We start from the raw sequence: 20,537 nt of genomic DNA on the forward strand, positions 1-20,537 counted from the left end.
CCCCCCCACTTCTAGGGCTCCCTTTTATGCCCTATGAGTGTACCATATGCTTGGACGAACACAGCCCTGATTTTTTTTGCATTATGTCAACGGTGATCCCGCCCGGACAATGCATTCGAATGTTGTTGGCACGCAACCCACCGAGGACGCCACATCCGTTATGAATCTCCGACAGGTTGGCACAATCCAATGCTTGCCCGGGGCCAATACGTAATCTACTCGACGTGGCCGGCCGCCATCATCTCCCTGACAGTTTGACGTCTGACTAAATAGGCGTCTGTCATCTCATGCTTACTGTCTAACTAAGTTGTGCAGAACTAGACTAGACTAGTTTCTCATCCGACCGACCCTATTCACTGCGTTCACACTAGCAACATGTGGCTCCGTGGAAATAAGATGATAGCTGCTAGATGCCAGTGCCGTCGCAAGACTGGTTCTTGAGTAAATTACTCTTCGTAAGAGGCTTCGCTGGTATTGCCAAATGCGTAGTGCATGCGCGGGATATTTCTCCCGATCGTGGCTGACGGGGGGGAAAAGGTGTATCCGCCAAAATTTAGGCTTTGACTTAAAATGCAACGACGCATATACATTGTCCATATTTGTTTTGCCAGGTGTCCCCAGTTATCCGAAGATCACGACTCACCGTTTTATCGTCTGAAGTATGTATCTGGGATGAGGCTGTGCTCCCCTTACCCATTTTACGTGGTGTTATTGATCTTTTACTTGGCCATGCCGTAGGGGGAAAAAAACACTACAGTGCCACTTGGTATGGAGAGCTTCCAGAAAATGCAACCAAGATCGATTGATGTCCACTGAGTCCTTGGCCGCCTGTCGATTGTCTCTGCGGAGTTGCCGTCCTACCATCTCATCTCGCATGCTACATTTCTCGATGGGGTTTTTTTTTTTTTTTGTTTTTTTTTTTTGTTTTTTCCCCCCAGGAATAGAACGTGATGAATGAGCGAAAAATAGACCAAAAAAGAAAGGCCGAGAAAACCGGATCAGAAAGACTGGTGTCTCCATTCTCAGCAGTGCGCTTAGATTTCCTGGCTCGGAATCGCTGGTGCGATATAGCTGCATTGAATATTACTCCTTTTAAGGTGGCTATGTTGATACTCCTCTTACATACCGTGATCAAATCTCCATATGTTGTGCAGCAAGAGATATACCACTGGCAATTCTTCGGAAATGATTTGTGTTTGAGATCAATTATGACATACTGCGTGCTCCTTGCTCAAGGTCCAGTGCGAGCTATTTCTCCACTTTTCCGCACGAACCGGTGATAGAGACGAAAAAGGACTTGCTCTCCTCGATGCATGGGGCTTTTGTTCATCACAAGGCCGTTTCACAACAGGGCATTGCCCCCACTTTTGATGGCTTCTCCTGCTAGGCGAAGTCTAGATCCTCAAAGCTCTGGGCTGATCTGTGATATTCGAGCTTCCACCCCTGAATATTCGCTTCATAGGCACAAAGGACGAACAACCCTTTTCCTTGCAAACGTCCTGGGGTTCTTTTTACTTTATACGATCCTCCCGCGACATCGGAGAATTGTCAGTCTTTCAACCACACTTTCGGACTCACAAAGACACGTTGATATATCCATTAGCCATATTACTTTAGGAGTATGACATTATATGTGGCTCGCTCTAAATAAGCCAAACAATCGCCAATAGTGGAAATATGAACATCTCAACTTTTCACATATACTTGGGGGCTGTATGTTATGGGCCCCCTCAAAGAGAGGGTTGCAAAATCGCGGGTCACGACAAAATCACGGGTCACGACAAAATCGCGGGTCAGATAGTGCACAATATGCAACGCGTACCAACCCATTAATAAAAACGGTGAACATTTTAATTTTTTTAATAATAACGGCCGTACCAATTTAGTTAAAAATAAGTTGTAAAATATATTATATATTATTTTAAGTGTAGACTTTTATTAAATTTTTATTATATTTTTAACCTTTTTAATTATAATAATTTAATAATAATTTACCTATATTTTTTAATTTTTAAAAAAATTAATTTTTAATAAAATTAAATATTTATATGGAAATTATAATAAATATTATAATTAAAAATATAATAAAAATATAATTAAGATTTACATTTAAAATATTATATAATATATTTTACAATTTATTCTTAGCTAAATTAGTACGGCCGTTATTATTAAAAAAATTAAAATGTTCACCGTTTTTGTTAATGGGTTGGTACGCGTTGCATATTGTGCACTATCTGACCCGCGATTTTGTCGTGACCCGCGATTTTGCAACCCCCTCTTTGAGGGGGCCCATAACATACAGCCCCCAAGTATACAATAATGATAAGTAGGCAGGCAAGTAGGCAGGTGAGTATGCGGGTAAATGGGCGGATAAATATGTAGGTACGCAGATAGGTAAGGTAAGTGTGTGGATAAATTTCTAGGTTCCCAGTGCAGACTTATCATGTGTCAAATCCACACGCAAAATCACGCATTGTCGCCCTTTGGCAAGTCAGGTCCAAAACAGTCTATTACCCAGTTGAATTGGGTCTCATTCATTCTTAGTGTGACTATCTACCTGCCACGGCCAGCCTGTACTGACGTCAACTACTTCTCTGCCCCAAACTCCGTCATTATATCTGATGGTATGTTGCAAGAAGATGCAAAAGAACCTCGTACAACAACAAAAAAGAAAAATAAAAGGAAAACAGAATAGGGGTATGAGTGATTCGGGAAGTCCGGTTGATGGACAAAATTTCCCTCTAGGTCTCCGGAACCCTTTTGGTATTCCTCGCCAAATGTTGAATGCTCCTCACGCCGTTCCCATGAACCCAACCACCAATTTTTAACCCACCCGAACACCTGTTTTTCGGAGACTTATCGCTTGCACTTTTGATATCATATCCCAGAATAAAAGAAAAAAAAAAAAAACGCCGATGTTGAAATCGAACATCAAATCCCGCAAGTCATGCCACGGAAATGCGTGGGCTCCAAAACGCCGAAAACCCAAATGAGTAAAACATCAGAGAAAGAAAAAAGCCGACTTGCAGCTTATTTGGCGTACTTGGCGCGGAAGTACTTGGCGGCGTTGACCATGTTGGTCAGTGCCTCCTTAGTCTCCTTCCACTGGCGAGTCTTCAGGCCGCAGTCAGGGTCGATCCAGAGCTGCTCAGGCTTGAGGTACTGAAGCATCTCCTCGATGCGGTCCCTGATCTCCTGCTCGCTGGGAACACGAGGGGAGTGGATGTCGTAGACACCAGGGCCGATGTGGCGGGGGTAGGCCGAGTCGACGAACACCTTAAGCAGCTTGGCGTCCGATTTGCTGTTCTCGATGGACAGAACATCGGCGTCAAGGGCAGCAATGGCGTGGAAGAAGTCCTGGAACTCAGAGTAGCAGAAGTGCGAGTGGATCTGAGTCGAATCCTCGACACCACAGGTCGACAGCTTGAAAGCCTTGACAGCCCACTGGAGGTAAGCATCGCGCTCCTTTCCAGAGCGAAGGGGCAGACCCTCACGGAGAGCAGGCTCATCGACCTGGATGACGTCGACGCCAGCCTTCTCAAGATCGACAACCTCGTCACGAAGAGCAAGGGCAAGCTGCTCAGCCTGGACAGACTGGTGGACATCGTCACGGGGGAAAGACCACCTCAGACACGTGACGGGGCCCGTCAACATACCCTTCATGGGCTTCTTTGAGATCGAAACTGCATACTTCGACTCCTTCACGGTCATCGGGGCCGGGCGAGAGATGTCGCCGACAATGATGGGAGGACGGACGCAGCGGGAACCGTAGCTCTGAACCCAGGCGTGAGTGGTGAAGGCATAACCGTCGAGGCGCTCACCAAAGAACTGAACCATGTCGTTACGTTCCGGCTCACCGTGGACGAAGACATCCAGACCGAGCTCTTCCTGGATCTTGACGTTGTTCTCAATCTCCTCCTCGATGAACTTGGCGTATTGCTCAGCGTCAATCTCCTTCTTGGTGAGCTTGGCACGCTGGGCGCGGATGGTCTGGGTCTGGGGGAAGGATCCGATAGTGGTAGTGGGGAAGAGAGGAAGCTTGAGCTTGGCCTGCTGCTGCGAGATACGGGTAGGGAACTCCGACTTGCGGTTGTAGTCGGACTCGACAATCTTTGACTGCCTGTCCTTAACCTTGGGGTCGTTTGTCCTGCTTGAGGTGGCGCGAGCGTTCATGGACTTGGCGTTGGCCTCGAGCTGCTCGCGGACAGAGGCAGGGCCCTCAGTGACGGCCTTGGCGATGATGGCAACCTCAACAGCCTTCTCCGAGGCAAATGAGAACCAGTCGGCAATTTCAGGGTCAAGCTTCTTCTCGCTGGCAAGTGTGTGGGGAGTGTGGAGAAGAGAGCTGGATGTGGCAACAATGACGCGCTCCTTGCCGAGCTTCTGGATCGCACTCTCGACAGTCTCAATGGCCTTCTTGAAGTTTGTCTTCCAGATGTTACGGCCATCGACGATACCAGCAGAGAGAATGGTCTTAGGGCCAAGGGCACCAATGACACTCTCCAACTGCTCTGGGTTCCTGACGAGGTCCACGTGGACAGCGTAGATGTCCTTGGGGACGAGATCCAAGTTGTGGACAATGTCGCCAAAGTAGGTGGCGAAAACGAGCTGTGGGATCTTGTCACCCAGGCTGGCAAACTTCTCATAGGTGGGCTTGAAAGCAGCCTTGACCTTAGCGGGAAGGTCAAAGACGAGTACAGGCTCGTCAATCTGGACAGTCTCGGCACCAGCGGCCTTGAGCTTGGCGAGGAGCTCCTCGTAAACGGGAACAAGCTTGTCAAGGAGGTCGATGGGGTCGACAGACTGACCACGGTCAGCCTTGGCGAGGTGGAGGAAAGAAACGGGACCAACGAGGACCGGGCGGGTGTTAATGCCAGCCTCCTTGGCCTCGTTGAACTCGTTCACGGCCTTGGGGTTGGCCGTCAGCTTGAAGGTCTGGTTGTCCTGGAGAGTGGGCTTGACGTAGTGGTAGTTCGAGTCGAACCACTTGACCATCTCCAAGCTGGGAACATCGACACCATCCTTCTGGTGACCACGACCCATGGCGAAGTACTCGTCGACGGGGTTCAGCTTGGAGCTTGAGTACCTCTCGGGAACGGCCTGATTGATTATTAATGCATTAGCTGGTTGCCTCCAACCTATACCAAAGTCAAAGCTCTTGTGGAATGGTACTCACTCCGAAGTCCTGGATGTGTGAGAGGACCTGGTCGTACAAAGCAAAGTCATTGCTGGGAATGATGTCGACACCGGCATCCTTCTGGATCTGCCAGTGGGCAAGTCTGAGCCTCTTGGCCTCGGCAAGGAGATCGTCCTGCGAGATCTTGCCGCCCCAGTCTACCAGATAACTCGTGTTAGTAGGGGCCATCTGGCGCCACACCTCTGTGGGTTGCAAAGATGACATGACATACAAGCTTCGGTGGCCTTCTTCAGGTCACGGTTCACACCCATGCGGGGGAAACCGAGAATCGCTGATTGAACCATTTTGCTCAACTGTGAATTATCGCCGGCGGTTTTTAGGAGATCAATGTGTGTATGCTTGTGAGTTCGACGGCCTCGGTGACTAGAAGAAATGGAACGGTAGAAGTTAGACTAGCAATTCGACACTGGCAGCCCAGAGAGAGAGTAGAAGCTGAAGTTACTCACTGTTTTCTCCTAAAGCCTCACCCTTTTGCCAGCTTGTATGCAGACAGAAGACAAGTATGAGAAAGAGAAAGGAAAGAAGTGTTGCCGAAGGGGAATGAGACGGAGGGGAGGACAGACTTCATATGGGAGGAAGGAGGGGAAAAAAAAAACAGCAAGAATTTGTGGGGTCCAGACCCTGGTTTCAACTGAAATCTTGAACGTTGAGGTATCCTTAGTACCTGTCTCCTTTGGGAAAGGTACCAACAGGTTCGTAAAAACCCCCAGCCAACTTTGTGGCCTGTCATAGCGCCGAATTGCTTCGCATGCAGCAAGAATACAATTCTTCTCCGATGAGCGCAGTTGAAAGGTGGGATGAAGCAGAAGGGCGACTCGTGGAGGGGCACCGAGGTGGGGCGCATAGAGCTCTAGTCCGAAGCTTCGACCTCTTAGACAGCGCGGGGCACGATTACGGAGGGGCTCAGCAAGGTTAAAGTTTCTGCAGAGAAATTTCAATGCCAATCCCGTCATTTTCTGCCAATCGCTTGTTGCTGATGCTACCGAAAAGGAATTTTCAACGTGGGTCCCAGCTTCTACGGAGTACAATACCTACCTAGCTATCAACCACACTGTAGAATATCACACCGCTACCTTGTCTAGGCGTCACAAATGGGCTGACACGTCGCATTGCAGCTAACTAAAACCGAGTACCGAGTGGACTCCGTACCGTACCGTAAATCAGGGTTTTACTTTGCGTGCCCACCTATATCTTGCTGCGGTAACAACAACATCGTCCCAGCAAAACTCATCCATCGGCTGGACCCGGTACGCCCACCACTTAATACCCTACTACTTAAGTATACTATATACATGTGCCTGGGCTTTAATTCCAGATTTGTTATGGGTCTGGTCTAGTCTAGACTAGTCTAGCATAGATATCATCCAATGTGGTTCGATTTGTCCGTTGATCGGAGGCCGGGTCGGGCGCTACGGCGACCGGCATGAACCCCCGAAAAATCGGAGCTTGACTGACAAAACTTCACATCTCGCGCATTATGAACTCAAAAGTTCTTTATTATGCTACAGTATAGGCTTACTTGTTTGCTACCTGGAACAAACGCCCTGACGTCGTGCTGAACCCAATCACCCATTGATTACCTTATCTTAGTTCACCGTTCGCGCAAGTATTAGCCTACTTCTTGAGAACCAACCCACCTGTGTAAACTAGTCTGGTTTTTTTTTTTCCAACAGACTGTAGACAGTGGCTTTCAAGTAAAGACTGTGGATCGTTTAAATCATGACTCATTATTCATACAAGAACATTATTGCCTCCGTCCCAAGTATCAAACACATGTCTCTCGCTGCTATTGCTCGACCTAGTCCAGTTTCTGCTTATCCAAGCAGCACCTCATCGCACTTAGAGGAATCCAAGTGTTTCAACAGTACCTCGTGAAGCGCGGCCTTTGTGGTTTCCATCGCTGGAAGAATTCCATTGACCTGCCGTAGATTTCCTTGCATACTTTCCATGTGACTTCCTATCTGCTGCGATATCTTGAGCAACTCCTCGTCCTCGAGGTTCTATGGAAGTAACAGAGACGCGTTAGCAATGAGACTATACGCATGCCAAATAATTCGAAAGCCAGGAAAATATGAACCATACCTGGTAGAGGTTGCCATCCTGTCTTTTGGGGATGACGAGCTCCAAATCCGTCCAACGCTCGCTTTTACTATCGTTGCCACCGTTCGGCAAGATTGACCTAGCCTCGGGGGCCAAGACGTGTGTTGTTCGCATTGATTTCTTCCATGATCGCGCCTCGTCTCGCGCATTGCTCTCCAGCGTCCGCAAGCTCCTATAGTCATCCTCAAGAGCTTTTTCCTGCTTCTTAAGTTCGGCCTTGAGAAGCGCGATTGAATGCAGAGTGGGGTTGAGTTGGTCCTCGAGAGCCTGAGCAGCATCAACAGCGCGCTCGTAATCCAGCTCATCTGCGTGCCCTGATCTGAATGTTTGCTCTGTCGCAAAAGTGCTCGTCCGATTAGTACGGATTGTAGGTGGCGGAAATGGGAAGCCTCTACCGAGCTTCCTCTGTACCCGATTAGCCACAGCTGTCATGATGGATGCAGCGTGCTCCTGGCGCCGCCGACCATGGCGCAGGTGATGCAGAACTGGACGTTGCGCGTTGAGAAGTATATCATGCACAGCTGTAACGGACTTAACATCGAGCGGAAACCACTTTGACGAGATTTTAGACCTCGGGACTGTGACCATTTTCTCGGTGATATACTGATACTCGGCTTCGAAAAGAGGTCCCTTATGCCGTGTATACGGTTCGACGTCTGTCTCTGTAGTGGGGTCCTCATCCCGACCACCACCTGAGGAGTTTCGCGGTTTTTTTGGCCGAGGCTTCGTAGATTCCCTCGGTCCGAACTCTGACATCCGGGGCCCCTCAGCATTCGGAGTATTTGCAAGGTCAGCGGATGGCTTTGCTGCCCCGGTCGACCTCCGAGCTGGTTTTGAGACAGACTGTGGCTGTACTGGATGCTTTTCTGACAGCGAAGGGCGGCCACGTTTCTTGGCAGGCTTTGAGATATCTGAGCGACTTTGCTGGTTCTGGGCCTCTTCAACAGCGACTCGGGCCAGGGAATGCCTCCTTCGTTTCCGCTTAGTTTGTGAATCACCCATAGCTGGTGATTGAACAACTGCTGCCACCGAAGATGTTCTGGGCGGCCGGCCTCGTTTTCTGGTAGGAACTGCCGCTTCAGTATCTACCTCTGCAGCCGAGCGCGATGGTCTGCCTCGTCTCTTCTTTTGTTGTTCTGTGCGGTCGCCACCAGCTTGCACCCCGCTCTCACCCGCCGCCTCGCTGTCATTCTGATCCAGACGCCGGCGCTTGCTAGTTCTCTGTGAGGCTAAGACTTCGGTTCGTGGTTCTTGGTTCTCACTTTCAGGTCGGGGTTCTTTGGTTGTTCGTCGCTTTCGGGGTGCTGGCGCTTCTTCTTCAGCTTGCGACGCGCCTCGGGCTTCGCGTCTGCGCTTTTGCCCACGAGACTCCGGAGCCTGTAACGCCTAAGTTAGTAGAATAAAAAAAAGTATTCTTAGGAGATGTTGCCTTGACTGACCATTTTTGGTAATGCGCAAGTGATACTAGCTTAACAAAAAGCGCAAATGTTAGTCATGGCGTCTCGAGCTTCTTGCCATTCACCATCTAACAATTAATCAGATTCGTGATATCATTTACGCGTCAGGCATTACTGTCGTGTACCTACCTAGCAGGGGACTTTTCCACCCTGGTTCTGTGGATACCTCTATGGAAGCTATGACCATACGACAATAACAATGGTCAGGCTCGTGATTCGATAAGCCCCTGCCGTTTGTTCCCACCGCGCTTAACCAAGTTTGCTCTTTAGCCGGCGGCATGGACGGACTGCACGCAACATTGACAAGGATTCGTAAGAGTGTCCTATTTCCGAAGACCAGAGGTCTAGACATCAATAAAAACTCCGTAAGGGTCTTTTCCCACTCCTGAAGAAATTGCTTTTGCGATCACGAGTTTTGAGATTATTCTCAAAACTGCCCTTGTTGCTTCCTCTTTCTTCTTGTACTCTTTTCGCATTTTAACCCAGCTCCTTGGTGACATAAACGAAGGTACCTAGAGCTTCCTATCCGTTAGTGTCTTGGCGGCCGACCCCTCGCAGTCCCTAACATCATTGCCGACGCGCCACTAGGCAGACGGCTCGGTCATCCCAAGTCACCTACACATCATTTCTAACCATTCGATCACAAAAAAAGAAGAAGAAAAAACCAAAGAAAACCACAATGCGTTTGTCTACTCCCCTCCTACTGGCACTGCCAGTACTTGGTGTTTCTGCCGAGGGCGCCTACGAGCAATACTATGCCAAATTCCAAAACTTCCTTGGTCAATTTGGCGCAACGGCCCCTAGCGCAACGCCCGAGGCCGACAAGGCAAAGAGCTCCGATGCCAACACCGCAACCGGTGGTCAAGCACCTGCCAAGCCCATCGAGGTATTGACGTTGGATAACTGGAAGGATTTGCTCTATGGCCCCGTGAAGTCGACTTCTGCGGAGCCTGAGGAGTGGTGGGTGATGGTAACCGGTGGCAACAAGACATGTTGGGGTACGTATGGATGGAAGACCTGATCGTGTCGTTGAGGTGTGCTGAAAACGATTGGAAGCGCTGTCTGCTAACACTCCGTTTCCATCTAGGCCGCTGTGCCATGTCTGAGGCTTCCTGGAACGCTTCGGCACCCAAGATCGCTGCCCTTCCCAATTCCCCGCACTTGGCCTACCTCAACTGCGAGGCCAATCCAATCCTTTGCAACGTTTGGTCTGCCGGGGCACCTTCCATCTGGTCCTTGAAGATGAAGCCGGCTCCCAGCGAGGTTGAGATATACATCAAGCCCCTGTCGCGCAACGAGACCACGGCCCAAACCATCATGGACGTCTACGAAGAGGGCTTTGTCAAGGGCAACAAGGACAAGTGGGTGTTCAACGACAGCCTCTTCCACCCATTCAACGGCTTCTTTGCCAAGAACAGCCTTAGCGTTCCCGTTGCCTACATTCTTTGGTTCTTCAGTGTCGTTCCCAACTGGGCCGTGATGCTTTGTGTGTCTTTCATGAGCCGCAGCATGATGTGAGCAACTTGTCCCACACTCACCCTGGTGGTGTTATTCTTTATCACTTGCGAATTTCATAATCTTATGGGCTGAACTCGATACTAACCGTACCCAAACCACAGGAACCGCCGCATGGGAGTCAACCAGGCTGGTGCTGGACAGGCTGCTCGTCGCGGCGCACCCCCTGGCGATGCCAGGTAAGGCACTTAAAAAGTTTGAGGGAGAGGTAAAGTTCAGGTTATTAGGTAAGGTAGACACAGCTCACGTCTGTTATCGGATCAGCTGGCGGTTACTTTTTGGATACAAACATGGGCGGTGGGGGCGGTATAGTATGATTCTCCTTTGTTAAGGATGCGTCTGGTTTGCAACTCTATTTGATGGCGCACTGCTCTATTTCACTATCGATTTATAATAGCCCGCAGGTATATCTTGGTTGCACAAGAATTTATTTTGTATTTAACCCTTTGGTTATCTTTGAGACCTTACGGATTTTTGTTTTCACATATGTCTTGCAGGTTTTTCAACCCATCCAAGACCTGCTCTGGCAAGTTTGCATTTGATAACCGGCCGTAACGCAGATCGCTCAAGTCTCCAACAGTTTTCTTAACCAGTTCGAGAAGCCTGGCTTCCTCAGTCTGCAGATCCTTAATCTGGCTCTCGACTGCGGATAAAGAGGTTTCCATACTTTGTACAACAAGACTCAGGTTTGTGAGAGGATCATCGCCAGCTGGAGCAGAGCCCGAGTTGAGCAACTGGTGACGGGATTAGTACTCATCCAGTTCTTTTTTTTTTTTTTTTTTTTACTCGNGGGGGGGGGATGGAATTAGATAGCTACAACAAAGCTGGGGGTTCTCACCGCTTTCTCAACTTCGTCTTCTGCGTCGTACTCGTCCGCGAAAGTACCTATCCTATCCGCCCTAGCGACCTGCCGTCGAATAACCTTTGCATGGCGGGATGTCTCCTCTGCAATGTTTTCAGAGACTTCTTCTACGACATTACTCCTTTGGCGCTGGAGGTCCCTATACAGGGATCGTACTTGAGCCGATGATCGGTGCTGTGGAGGAAACAAGGCTTTGAATTCGTCCAGCGAAATGATTGTGGGGAGCTGTGCTGGGACAAGTAAGAAGTTGCTCAAGATGGTCGATTCTGTTGGCGCCATGATCAGAGTCGGCCTGATTGTAGGAGAGAGATCATCCCTGTTCTCGACACAGTGACATTTAGCTCTAGAATATTAATTTAAAAGGCGTGCTTAAAAATGAATTTCATTGCATCCACCTATCTTGGCCTGAACTGAACATATTGACAGGGGAGTGTTTGTCATTTAATGATCGACGCGTGGAAGTAAGGTAAGGTATGTGCTGGACACGTCTAGAACGCGTCGCCATTTGCACAGCGGTGGGCCTGTCAATGGTCGTGCAAACCAAACTCCCGTGATCACGGGATCACCCTCTCAACCATCCTTTTCCTCGTCCACTCCCTCCGTCCCTTTCCATGGATGTTGCTCAAGTCAGCCTACAACGGTCTAATTCCATCATCAGCAACTCACCTTGTCACAAATTTCAATTATTAGTCAGAGCTTTGTGGGATATTTATTTTTGTCTTGAGTGACGACGCATCGGAACCACTAGAAATTGATTGGCATCAAACGTCAGGTACTCTTCACGGAAAGTCTGATCTGACGTGTTTGGTTTGCAACAAGGGACGCACTAGCGCGTTCTGGAAGCTCAAAAACACCACCAGCAGAGCGGTCATCAAAAAAGCAAGACAAATTCAAAGGGCAAGGCGGGTCAAATTGGCCAGGTCTCTGAATCGACATTTAATTCATCCTTAGTCGCATCAAAGAATTTGCAAAGATGCCACCAAAGCAATCTGCGCCGCCCTTTAAAGCGGACGAGAGAGTATTCTGCTTCCATATGGACATGCTTTACGAGGCCCGCATCCTCGAGATCCAGAGCGAGGACAACGACCTATTCTACAAGATCCATTACAAAGGATGGAAGAACACGTGGGACGACTGGGTGCGGCAGGATAGGCTGCGCAAGTTCAACGATGAGAACAAGGAGCTGGCCCACACGCTCAGGGAGAACGTCAAGGCACTCCAGGCGCAGGCCAAAGGCGGTGCCAGCGCCAGAACGGCTGCCTTGAAGAAGGTGTCTGTGACTGGCCAACGCACCGGAGTCGACTCTTCCAGGGGGAGTGAGGAGCGTACTGCACAACAGGCGACGTCGAGTGGAAGGGGATCTAAGCGGCAACGGGATCACGATCTAGAAGAGGTATGTTTGACATGTTTTCCTTTGGATACATTTGCCTATTTGAGTTTCTATCTATGTTCTTCTGCCAAGGGGATGAGAAGGATAGTTGTCTTCAGTATTTTGAAAGTTATCAAATACTCGGCTATCTGCTATGGCGTGTACTGTCACTTTTCTATGCTGATGGAGCACCGTAGTGCGGTGTGAAAAGTTGACACCAAAATCAGTTGGTTTCGGTTTGGTTGGTAAGGTGTCTACCTAGGGTTGATGAGCGCTGTGTTGCCTTTTTGGTATTGTTGCAAATCCACTCATGGGTTTGGAAACAAACGCCGTGAGGGAGCACCGGGAAACCCGCTTCGAATCTTGCAATGAGCTTCATCTGCAATCCAAACCCAAGTGGGATAAAGATTTGATGTGCGACGTCGCCACTATACCTGCAAAACTGTATGAAGATACAAATTTGCACAAGCAAGAAAGTCTCTTCAAGGCACATGAAATACCTACCTACTCACTCGGTGGATCTGATTGTGGTGACTGCCTGGTTGGGTGTTTTAGGTGTTTGGGCGGCTGCTGGAAGAACTCCGCGCGCCTCTACTTCGTTCGCTGCACCTGCCAAATTCATCTATCCATCCATCCATCCCTTGGCCCCTTTCACTTCGCACTCAATAATTCACCACCGGTAGCATGTTGGCCTGTCTAGGTACCTAACCTTGCCAACCGAGTGGCGCCTTAACCATCATCATTTCTCCCGCTTCTCCACGAATACCATCACATTCAACACCAATTCCTGCGCCTCTCTCTCGGTTTTATTTTTCACCAATCCAACCGACAATTATCGCACAGCTTCTGCTCTTCAACCCTCTTTCTTCCCGCTTCGCCTATCAAAACCTACCCAAATCGGACCTGCATCCACCTTTTCACGCCTGCTCCTTGTCGGCGGTCATCGGTAAATATGTCGAAACGCAAATGGGGCGCCGATACACCACTGGAAGAAGCCCTGGCCTACGAGGAACAGCTCATTCGAACGCACAGGAGAAAATGCTACGATTATCTCACGGACCTTCCACCTCCAAATTACCGCTATGTGGATGCGAAAGGGGATACGACGTTCGATATTTCCCGCTTTAGGTCTCAAACCACACGGGAAGCTGTCCATCCCAAAGTTACTGAGAAGCGGAGAAGACGCAGAGCAGATTCGGCTTATGAGCAGTATTACCAGCACATGCCCAAGGATCATAACATTCCCCTTGCAGGCAAAAAGTCCGCCAAGTTGGCTCTGATTGAGGCAGAGGAGGCTCTCGCAGCCAGAAAGGACTCGGGAAAGAACAATTCTCCTGAAAACGATGCCTCCTCAGCACTGCTCTCGCCTCCGCTCTCCGCCACCAGTCTAGTGGGCATCAATTTACCTCCCCCTAGCTCTCCACTCAAGGGTGAGAGGGGAGGATCACTTCCTGCAACGCCTGAAAAGGTCGGCAATTCCGCTGGCTTGGGCGAAAAACCTCTTGATGCAACTACATTCTCATAACATCCCAGTGGGACCGCGATTCTTTCTCTTGTTCTCGACATCATTATCACACATTGATTTTTTTATTTTGCGTTTATCAGTGAATCGGTTTAGTTTCTCCAAGCCTAACGACATCTATATTGCAGGAGGATGCATTCCAGAATCGACCATCGATCAAACTTGTAATGCCCGACCACCTGAAGGCAATGCTTGTCGATGATTGGGAAAACATTACCAAAAGCCAGCAGCTCGTGCCTCTCCCACACCCGCACCCATTTGACGAGGTAGTCAAGGAGTATTTGGACTGGGAGATCCCCCATCGTCCAGAAGACTCAGCCGAGAAGGATCTTCTTGAAGAGACCATGGCTGGGTTGCGAGAGTACTTCAATCGAGCTCTTGGGCGCATTTTGCTATACAAGTTTGTTACCCGATCCCGATTCAAACCAGATCAACGCCCCAGTAGCCCCTGCTGACAATCCTGATAGGTTTGAGCGAACGCAATTCATGGAGATTTCGGAGCAGTGGGAATCTCCCAAAAATGAAGGACACAAGTGCCCTGCCGATACATATGGTGGCGAGCATCTCCTTCGCTTACTAGGTATGGTTCAGTTGACCACAGCTGCATCTTGCCCCTTTTCTATCATATACTTCACAAACCTCTAACGACCTTTGTAGTGAGCCTTCCCGAGCTTGTTGCCCAGACAAACATGGACCAACAATCAGTCAACCGTCTCCGCGAGGAGATCACCAAGTTCACCAACTGGTTGGGGAAGAACTATACCAAGTACTTTGTCAGCGAATATGAGACGCCCGGTCCAGACTATATTGAGAAGTCTCGGAGCGCCTGATCAGCTTAAATCTATACAGTAACCGACCTAGCGGGGCTGTCTTAATTAACTAGATTTCTTGGTCCCTTTGCTATCCCGATACTACTATTCCATCCTAAATTTTGCGTGGCCAATCCGGATGACACTATCATGTATATGGAGCGCGGAGATTAATGACACAATGAAACGCCTTGTTTTTCCAGTGCAGCGCGTCTCGTTTTGTTTGCCTTCCATGTTGGAGAAATCTTCTGTGCCTTTGTGGGCTGCACTGCATAAAGGCGTTGGCACTGCTCATGTATCATGGCATAATCAAGCTATGGTGGCCGGTTTTGGTGGGATTTACCGATAGCCACATCTATCCCGGAAACCATAATTCTATTCTGGCAGATCTTAACGGCGCTGAATCATCTAGATGCGCAATGGACGGGGTGGAAGGGCTGAAGCCATGGTGAAGTACAATGCATGCAAGCCGAGCGAGACTATGGGAGGGTGATGCAGCCGGAGGACTACTATCACATAGGAATGAGTGCCGAGACTCTGAAACATACATCTCGTGCTAGCCACTGATTTATTCCCACAACTTTTGTACACAATTTGATATATTCGTACAGATGCTACAACTCGAAAGAAAGACTTTGCGTCCACATTCGATCGCTGAGCCGTATCTCCGCCCATACATGACCAGGTGACCAGGTGCTCATCAGGAGCTCTTGTCCCATGCAAAACCTCCACCGGATATGCTGTATTTCCTTTTTATTTTTTTATTTTTTTGCTCTCTTCTCCATCATGATGACTTCTCGACATCACCTGGGAACGGCCTTCTCGACGTAAAAGCCCGGATCCGGCTTCCTCTCAGCCTTGAGTTCAAACTTGGTCTTGGCGTGCTCGACCTCCTCGACGCGCACCAGCTCCTTGACCTTCATGATCATACCGGCCACCTGCCCGCTGACCGGGTGGAAGACGGTCATGCCGCGCCGCCGCAGGCCCAGCGCCGCGAGGACGCCGCGGGTCCGCTCAGGCAGCCCGATGGCGCTGCGGTGTAGCCGTATCGCGAAGTAGCTCATACTGAGAGGGTGGTTTTTTTTTTGTGGGAAGATTTGACTGTTTTTGTACGTTGTATCTGGGTTTGTGGAGCGTTGCCTTGTCCTTTCTCGGGAAAGCGATGTGCTGGGTCGTTGTCGATTGAGGCCTGGATTTCCGAGTGTCGTGCGCTGGATGGGCTGGGTTTCGGTTGATCTCGATGTCCCTCGTATTCGGTAGCTCAATAACGTCAGGTCCCTATCTTTCAAGTGGGATATGAGGGTTTCTAAGTGGTGAACTGCGAGATTGACAGCCTACACCTCGTCAGTATAGGATGTCACAAACTGGCAGAACATACAATGGGGGATGCCGTTGAGCCCTGAGAGATCTTACAGATGAATTGTTTCTCTTCTCTGCTGTGGTACGATGTTTACATGGAAGAGGGTCAACCGTCCTAGAAAGGCAGCAGGCCAATTTTGTGCAGTTGGAGTTTGCTATCGCGTAGAGAGCACCATCAACACTTCCATTTGTTGAAGTCGCGGCAAGGCGTCCCAAAATTTACAACTGATCTACGGGGTGGAGAGCCGATTGGTCGGGTAATAGTGGGGCGTCTTTTGAGAGCCGCATGCGATTGTGCTGAACCCTCGGATTTGTCCCTGAAACATTCACTCCCTACCACCTTACATCCATACATACCTATCCGTCACTCAGTCTCGACCTTCACAATTCGAGTAAGCACTTTGTCATAAAGCATGGTGGGTATTTTGTGCTCAAAATGACCCTATTAAATCTTGCTAAAGAGGCATAGCTCATACACTTCTTGCTTCTATCAATTCTGTCCGAAAAATCACAAAAAGCATCGACCAGGTTGCTGAGTGCCGTTTGGGGGCGAGCCATCCCCCTCATCCACGATTCTACGTAACGCATGATTTTGACCAAAACATAACGCGACCCTAGTCGCAAAGAAAAAAGCCCCTTCTTAAATTTGAACCTCCACACGACCCTCGTTACCCGGCTGGGTTTGGCTAAGAGTGGGGAGCAGGTAGGTAATGTCATCCCACGGGTGGCGGTAAAGACCAGTACGCAGCCTCTTCTGGTCAAGGTAGTGCGCAATGAGACCAATGCTCCTACCAAGGACGAACAAACCGTTGAGGACACCCATCTTGAGGTAATCCTCGGCCTCCTCGGCGCTGAAGGCACCGCAGTTGCGGAGCAAATCAACGAAGCAGACAGCAATGCAGCCATCAACGTTGAGAATAAGGTTGTCCTTCTTGGAGGTAGTCACCGTCTCCACAGCCAAAGCATAATCCAGGAGCTTGCAGCTAGGGAACTTTGCCTTGACGTACTCCTTGACAAGCTCAACACGCAAGTCGGGGTTGTTCCGTGACTTGACACGGTGGCCAATGCCAGGAATAAGCTTGTTTTGCTTGCGCATCAGGTCGACAAACTCACGGGGGCTGAGACCCTTGTCGTGGGCCTTGGTGAACTCCTCAGCAGCTCCATCCAGCGCACCACCGAATCGGGATCCGATGGTGAGAAGACCGGAAACAAGAGCACTGATGAGATCCTTGCCAGCACGAGTGGTGATGATGGTGTTCATGGCACCAGAAACAGCCGGACCGTGGTCGGCCGTCAACATGAGAACCATCTCAAGGAATTTGGAGGCGTAGTCAGGGAGACGGCGCCTGAACCAAAGGAGAGACATGACACCACCAATTCCAATGTCCTCCTTGAAAACGTCCGAGATAGGCATACCAGCGTACAGCAGCTCCTGTCCACGGTCATCGGAGATGGTCGAAATGAAGGCTGCAGGCTTACGGATAAGACCGAGCTCCTGGGCCCATGAGTAGTCAATGGGGATCTTAGGAACAGCAGGCTCTGCCTGGGGCTTGATGGTGCCATCCTTGACGAGCTTCTGGTATAGGGAAGACAGAAGCTCAGGAAGCTCCTCGAAGGTGTTAGGAACGTGGAAGCCCGCATCCTTCATAGACTTGTTCTTGGTAGCAGCAGTCTCGAGCTGCGAGTTGGCAAAGGAACCGGCGTGGCCGAACTGGACCTCAGTCTTGAACATGCTTGCGCAGGTTCCGATGGCCCATGCAACAATCGGCTTGGTAATGACGCCCTCCTTCACGGCCTCAATGACCTTGTACTCCTCAACACCACCGACCTCACCCAAAAGCAAGAGGATCTTGCAGTCGGGGTCAGCCTGATACCTTAGGAGATGGTCGATGAAGGTAGTACCGGGATAACGGTCACCACCAATGGCAACACCCTCGTAGACACCGTCGGTGTTTTGCGAGATGATGTTGTTAAGCTCGTTGGACATACCGCCTGACTTGGAGACGTAACCAACAGATCCCTTGCGGTAAAGCTTCGAGGCAACGATGTTGTCCATCATACCTCCAGTGTTACCGATCTTGAAGCTTCCAGGCTTAATGCCACCAACGGTTGCGGGGCCGATGATGGTAATACCCTTCTTCTTCGCAATGTGTGCGATCTCACGGGCTCGCTATTTTTTCAAACATATCAGTAAATGCGGTTTCAATCTGAGGTTTTCCACATTTCCATAGCTAATGCTTACCCTTTCAGGGACACCCTCTGCAATGATGGCAATAGTCTTGATGTTAGGGTACTCCATGAGCTCCAGCGTTGAGCTGTAAACACTGCGAGACGACGCAAAGTTCACTACTGTATCAACATCGGGGTGCTTGGCCACCGCCTTCTGGACCTCTTGGTAAACCGGCAAGAGAGTTTCGCTGGTGCCCCAGTACATCTTGCTGACGAACTGGCCACCGAAAGTGTAGATGATACCGGCAACTGATGGCGTGGAGCGCTTGCAGATGAAGTCAAAGTCAAGCATGCCCTGGACAGCACGGGGCTGAAGACCGTAGACAAAGCATCGTGTCTTGTCATTGAACAGCGCGTGGTTGGGCAGAGGACTGAGAGGCCTGCTCGGTGCAGGGAAGCGGCGGATGTTGTCGTTGGCGGAGAGCCCGCCGGTCGGGTTGGAGCCCTTGACGCCGTCGCCGTTTGTTGCGGTGGGAGACATGATTTTGGCTATGAGGGGTGACGCAGCTCGTGGTTTTCTGACGGACACAGCTGGTTTGTGATAACTCTTGTTAGCTTGTCCACCAGAGAAGACTTTGTTCGATGGAGACAAGACAGAATTTCCGAGAAATTCGAATAGAATCGGAGGTGTAGCTGTGCCTATAGTTGGTTTGCAGGCTCAGGGGATGTAACAAAGTCTCACAGCTACAATAGAGCCGACCCCCTCATCTAATAGAAATGTCACTATTTGTAACACATACCTTGGTAGTCCTCGAAATACTTTGCACCTGTCCCAATTGACTTTCTCTGTGTTTACACAAGAAAAAGGAAAGGCGATAAAGTTAGGTAGGGAGCGTGGCAATGGACTTTTTTTTCTTCAAACTCCGGACTCAGATGAGGAGCTTCAAGTTGGAGGGATTGAAAGCTGGACGCAAAGAGCGGGGATGTTGCGCAGGTGCACTAGGGCGGCCAGGTACCAAACTTCCGCTACCGCTGCTAAAGAAAAAAAAATTGGGAGTCCGTCCAAGGGTATCGACCAGGGATCTCTAAAAAGTTGGGAAAGTTGTTGGCCCGTTGACCTCTGTTGAATACTTGCCGCGTGGGATGTACCCAGTTCCGTGCGTGGGGCTGTCGATGTACCGGTACCTCCTGCCACCCCTCCACCCCGTCGAAAGTCTTGACCGCCGCCTCAGCTATATGGTAAATACGGAGTATGGAGGGAAAGATGCAGATGCAGGCAGGCACATAATAAGATGACATCCGTCGACGACTAGTGTGCGAGTGGCGCCGGGTCCGATATGAGACGGTTCGAATGAACGAGGTGAACCCTAATTTCTAGATACAAAATAAAAATGCATAGTAGCAACTTTGCTAAATGGAGCAAACTACTAATTAGAAAGAACTACAGATTACTTCGCTTCGTAGTAAATTCACTCAATTGTTCCCCTCATAGCTAGAGAACGCCTGCAACGCCACTTCCGATGCAGGCTTCGGACATCGAGGGGGAACGCGCTGGCGTTTCCCGGGGTTTGAATATTGCTGAGGTGCACAAGCAATGGTGAACGCGCGCTTGCTTTCGGAATCCCCCCACCATCAGCCTTCCGCAGTTGCTTCCCTAAGGCCGCAAGGCTTACGTTGCGAAAAGCTGATACAACACGAGGGGGAGGCTTTGCTTCTCGCGCGAGCTTACGATCTTGGCCTGACGAGCTATGACTGAAAAACTCGGCGGTGTGCTCACGTCAGGGCCGGACCCGGCGAGGTCGATGCGATGGACGTCCATCTGCGTCGAAGTACCTGTACTCCGGCAGTAGACCGCTTGGGTGGTGGGGCAGGGCACTGCGGTACCTTGGTGATCTTCCCCAAAAAAAATTGGCTTGACTGCCTCCCCTGTTGTAGCTTGGTACCGTAACCCCAATGGCCCAATGGGTGCAGGATTCATGGTCCTTACCCCCGCCGTTTCCGGCTCCCCTCCAGACTAGTATCGATGCGCAGGAAGCTGCCACTCGACGGTCCGAAATTTTCGAGAGAAACCCTCAAGGCTGTAACAGATTGATCACTCGACCTTCTGCTGCTTTGAAGATCTCTGAACCTTTCTCGAGTCTCTCAGGTTTGCAATTTTTTTTTTTTTTTTGCTAG

The 20,537-nt window shown here is 49.9% G+C and overlaps 8 protein-coding genes across 8 annotated transcripts; 3 read left to right on the forward strand and 5 right to left on the reverse strand.

The window, feature by feature from the left end:
- Positions 1-2,498: 2,498 nt before the first annotated feature.
- Positions 2,499-5,788, reverse strand: PgNI_05776 (uncharacterized protein). Its single transcript, XM_031125807.1, has 4 exons — positions 5,647-5,788; positions 5,412-5,563; positions 5,180-5,337; positions 2,499-5,103 (listed from the first exon to the last, which is right to left on the reverse strand). The coding sequence occupies exons 2-4, from the start codon at positions 5,482-5,484 to the stop codon at positions 3,034-3,036; spliced, it is 2,301 nt and encodes a 766-aa protein (XP_030982104.1). The 5' UTR covers positions 5,485-5,563; positions 5,647-5,788; the 3' UTR covers positions 2,499-3,033.
- A 1,093-nt stretch (positions 5,789-6,881) lies between these two features.
- Positions 6,882-8,846, reverse strand: PgNI_05777 (uncharacterized protein). Its single transcript, XM_031125808.1, has 3 exons — positions 8,740-8,846; positions 7,283-8,677; positions 6,882-7,200 (listed from the first exon to the last, which is right to left on the reverse strand). The coding sequence occupies exons 1-3, from the start codon at positions 8,740-8,742 to the stop codon at positions 7,015-7,017; spliced, it is 1,584 nt and encodes a 527-aa protein (XP_030982105.1). The 5' UTR covers positions 8,743-8,846; the 3' UTR covers positions 6,882-7,014.
- Positions 8,847-9,436: 590 nt separating this feature from the next.
- PgNI_05778 (uncharacterized protein) lies at positions 9,437-10,455 on the forward strand (the record flags this gene model as incomplete). Its single annotated transcript, XM_031125809.1, has 3 exons — positions 9,437-9,755; positions 9,845-10,271; positions 10,377-10,455. The coding sequence occupies 3 exons, from the start codon at positions 9,437-9,439 to the stop codon at positions 10,453-10,455; spliced, it is 825 nt and encodes a 274-aa protein (XP_030982102.1).
- A 281-nt stretch (positions 10,456-10,736) lies between these two features.
- PgNI_05779 (uncharacterized protein) lies at positions 10,737-11,413 on the reverse strand (the record flags this gene model as incomplete). Its single annotated transcript, XM_031125810.1, has 2 exons — positions 10,737-11,006; positions 11,111-11,413. The coding sequence occupies 2 exons, from the start codon at positions 11,411-11,413 to the stop codon at positions 10,737-10,739; spliced, it is 573 nt and encodes a 190-aa protein (XP_030982103.1).
- A 333-nt stretch (positions 11,414-11,746) lies between these two features.
- On the forward strand, positions 11,747-12,718 carry PgNI_05780 (uncharacterized protein; the record flags this gene model as incomplete). The annotated part of the gene is made up of 2 exons (XM_031125811.1): positions 11,747-12,527; positions 12,701-12,718. The coding sequence occupies exons 1-2, from the start codon at positions 12,108-12,110 to the stop codon at positions 12,716-12,718; spliced, it is 438 nt and encodes a 145-aa protein (XP_030982607.1). The 5' UTR covers positions 11,747-12,107.
- Positions 12,719-13,220: 502 nt separating this feature from the next.
- On the forward strand, positions 13,221-15,044 carry PgNI_05781 (uncharacterized protein). The gene is made up of 4 exons (XM_031125812.1): positions 13,221-13,971; positions 14,154-14,425; positions 14,493-14,605; positions 14,683-15,044. The coding sequence occupies exons 1-4, from the start codon at positions 13,456-13,458 to the stop codon at positions 14,853-14,855; spliced, it is 1,074 nt and encodes a 357-aa protein (XP_030982606.1). The 5' UTR covers positions 13,221-13,455; the 3' UTR covers positions 14,856-15,044.
- Positions 15,045-15,637: 593 nt separating this feature from the next.
- PgNI_05782 (uncharacterized protein) lies at positions 15,638-15,898 on the reverse strand (the record flags this gene model as incomplete). The annotated part of the gene is made up of 1 exon (XM_031125813.1): positions 15,638-15,898. The coding sequence occupies one exon, from the start codon at positions 15,896-15,898 to the stop codon at positions 15,638-15,640; it is 261 nt and encodes an 86-aa protein (XP_030982605.1).
- Positions 15,899-16,833: 935 nt separating this feature from the next.
- On the reverse strand, positions 16,834-18,903 carry PgNI_05783 (uncharacterized protein; the record flags this gene model as incomplete). The annotated part of the gene is made up of 2 exons (XM_031125814.1): positions 16,834-18,363; positions 18,436-18,903. The coding sequence occupies 2 exons, from the start codon at positions 18,901-18,903 to the stop codon at positions 16,834-16,836; spliced, it is 1,998 nt and encodes a 665-aa protein (XP_030982604.1).
- Positions 18,904-20,537: the final 1,634 nt, after the last annotated feature.

This window comes from Pyricularia grisea, chromosome I, assembly GCF_004355905.1.
Source record: "Pyricularia grisea strain NI907 chromosome I, whole genome shotgun sequence".
In the NCBI taxonomy this organism is placed as follows: domain Eukaryota; kingdom Fungi; phylum Ascomycota; class Sordariomycetes; order Magnaporthales; family Pyriculariaceae; genus Pyricularia; species Pyricularia grisea.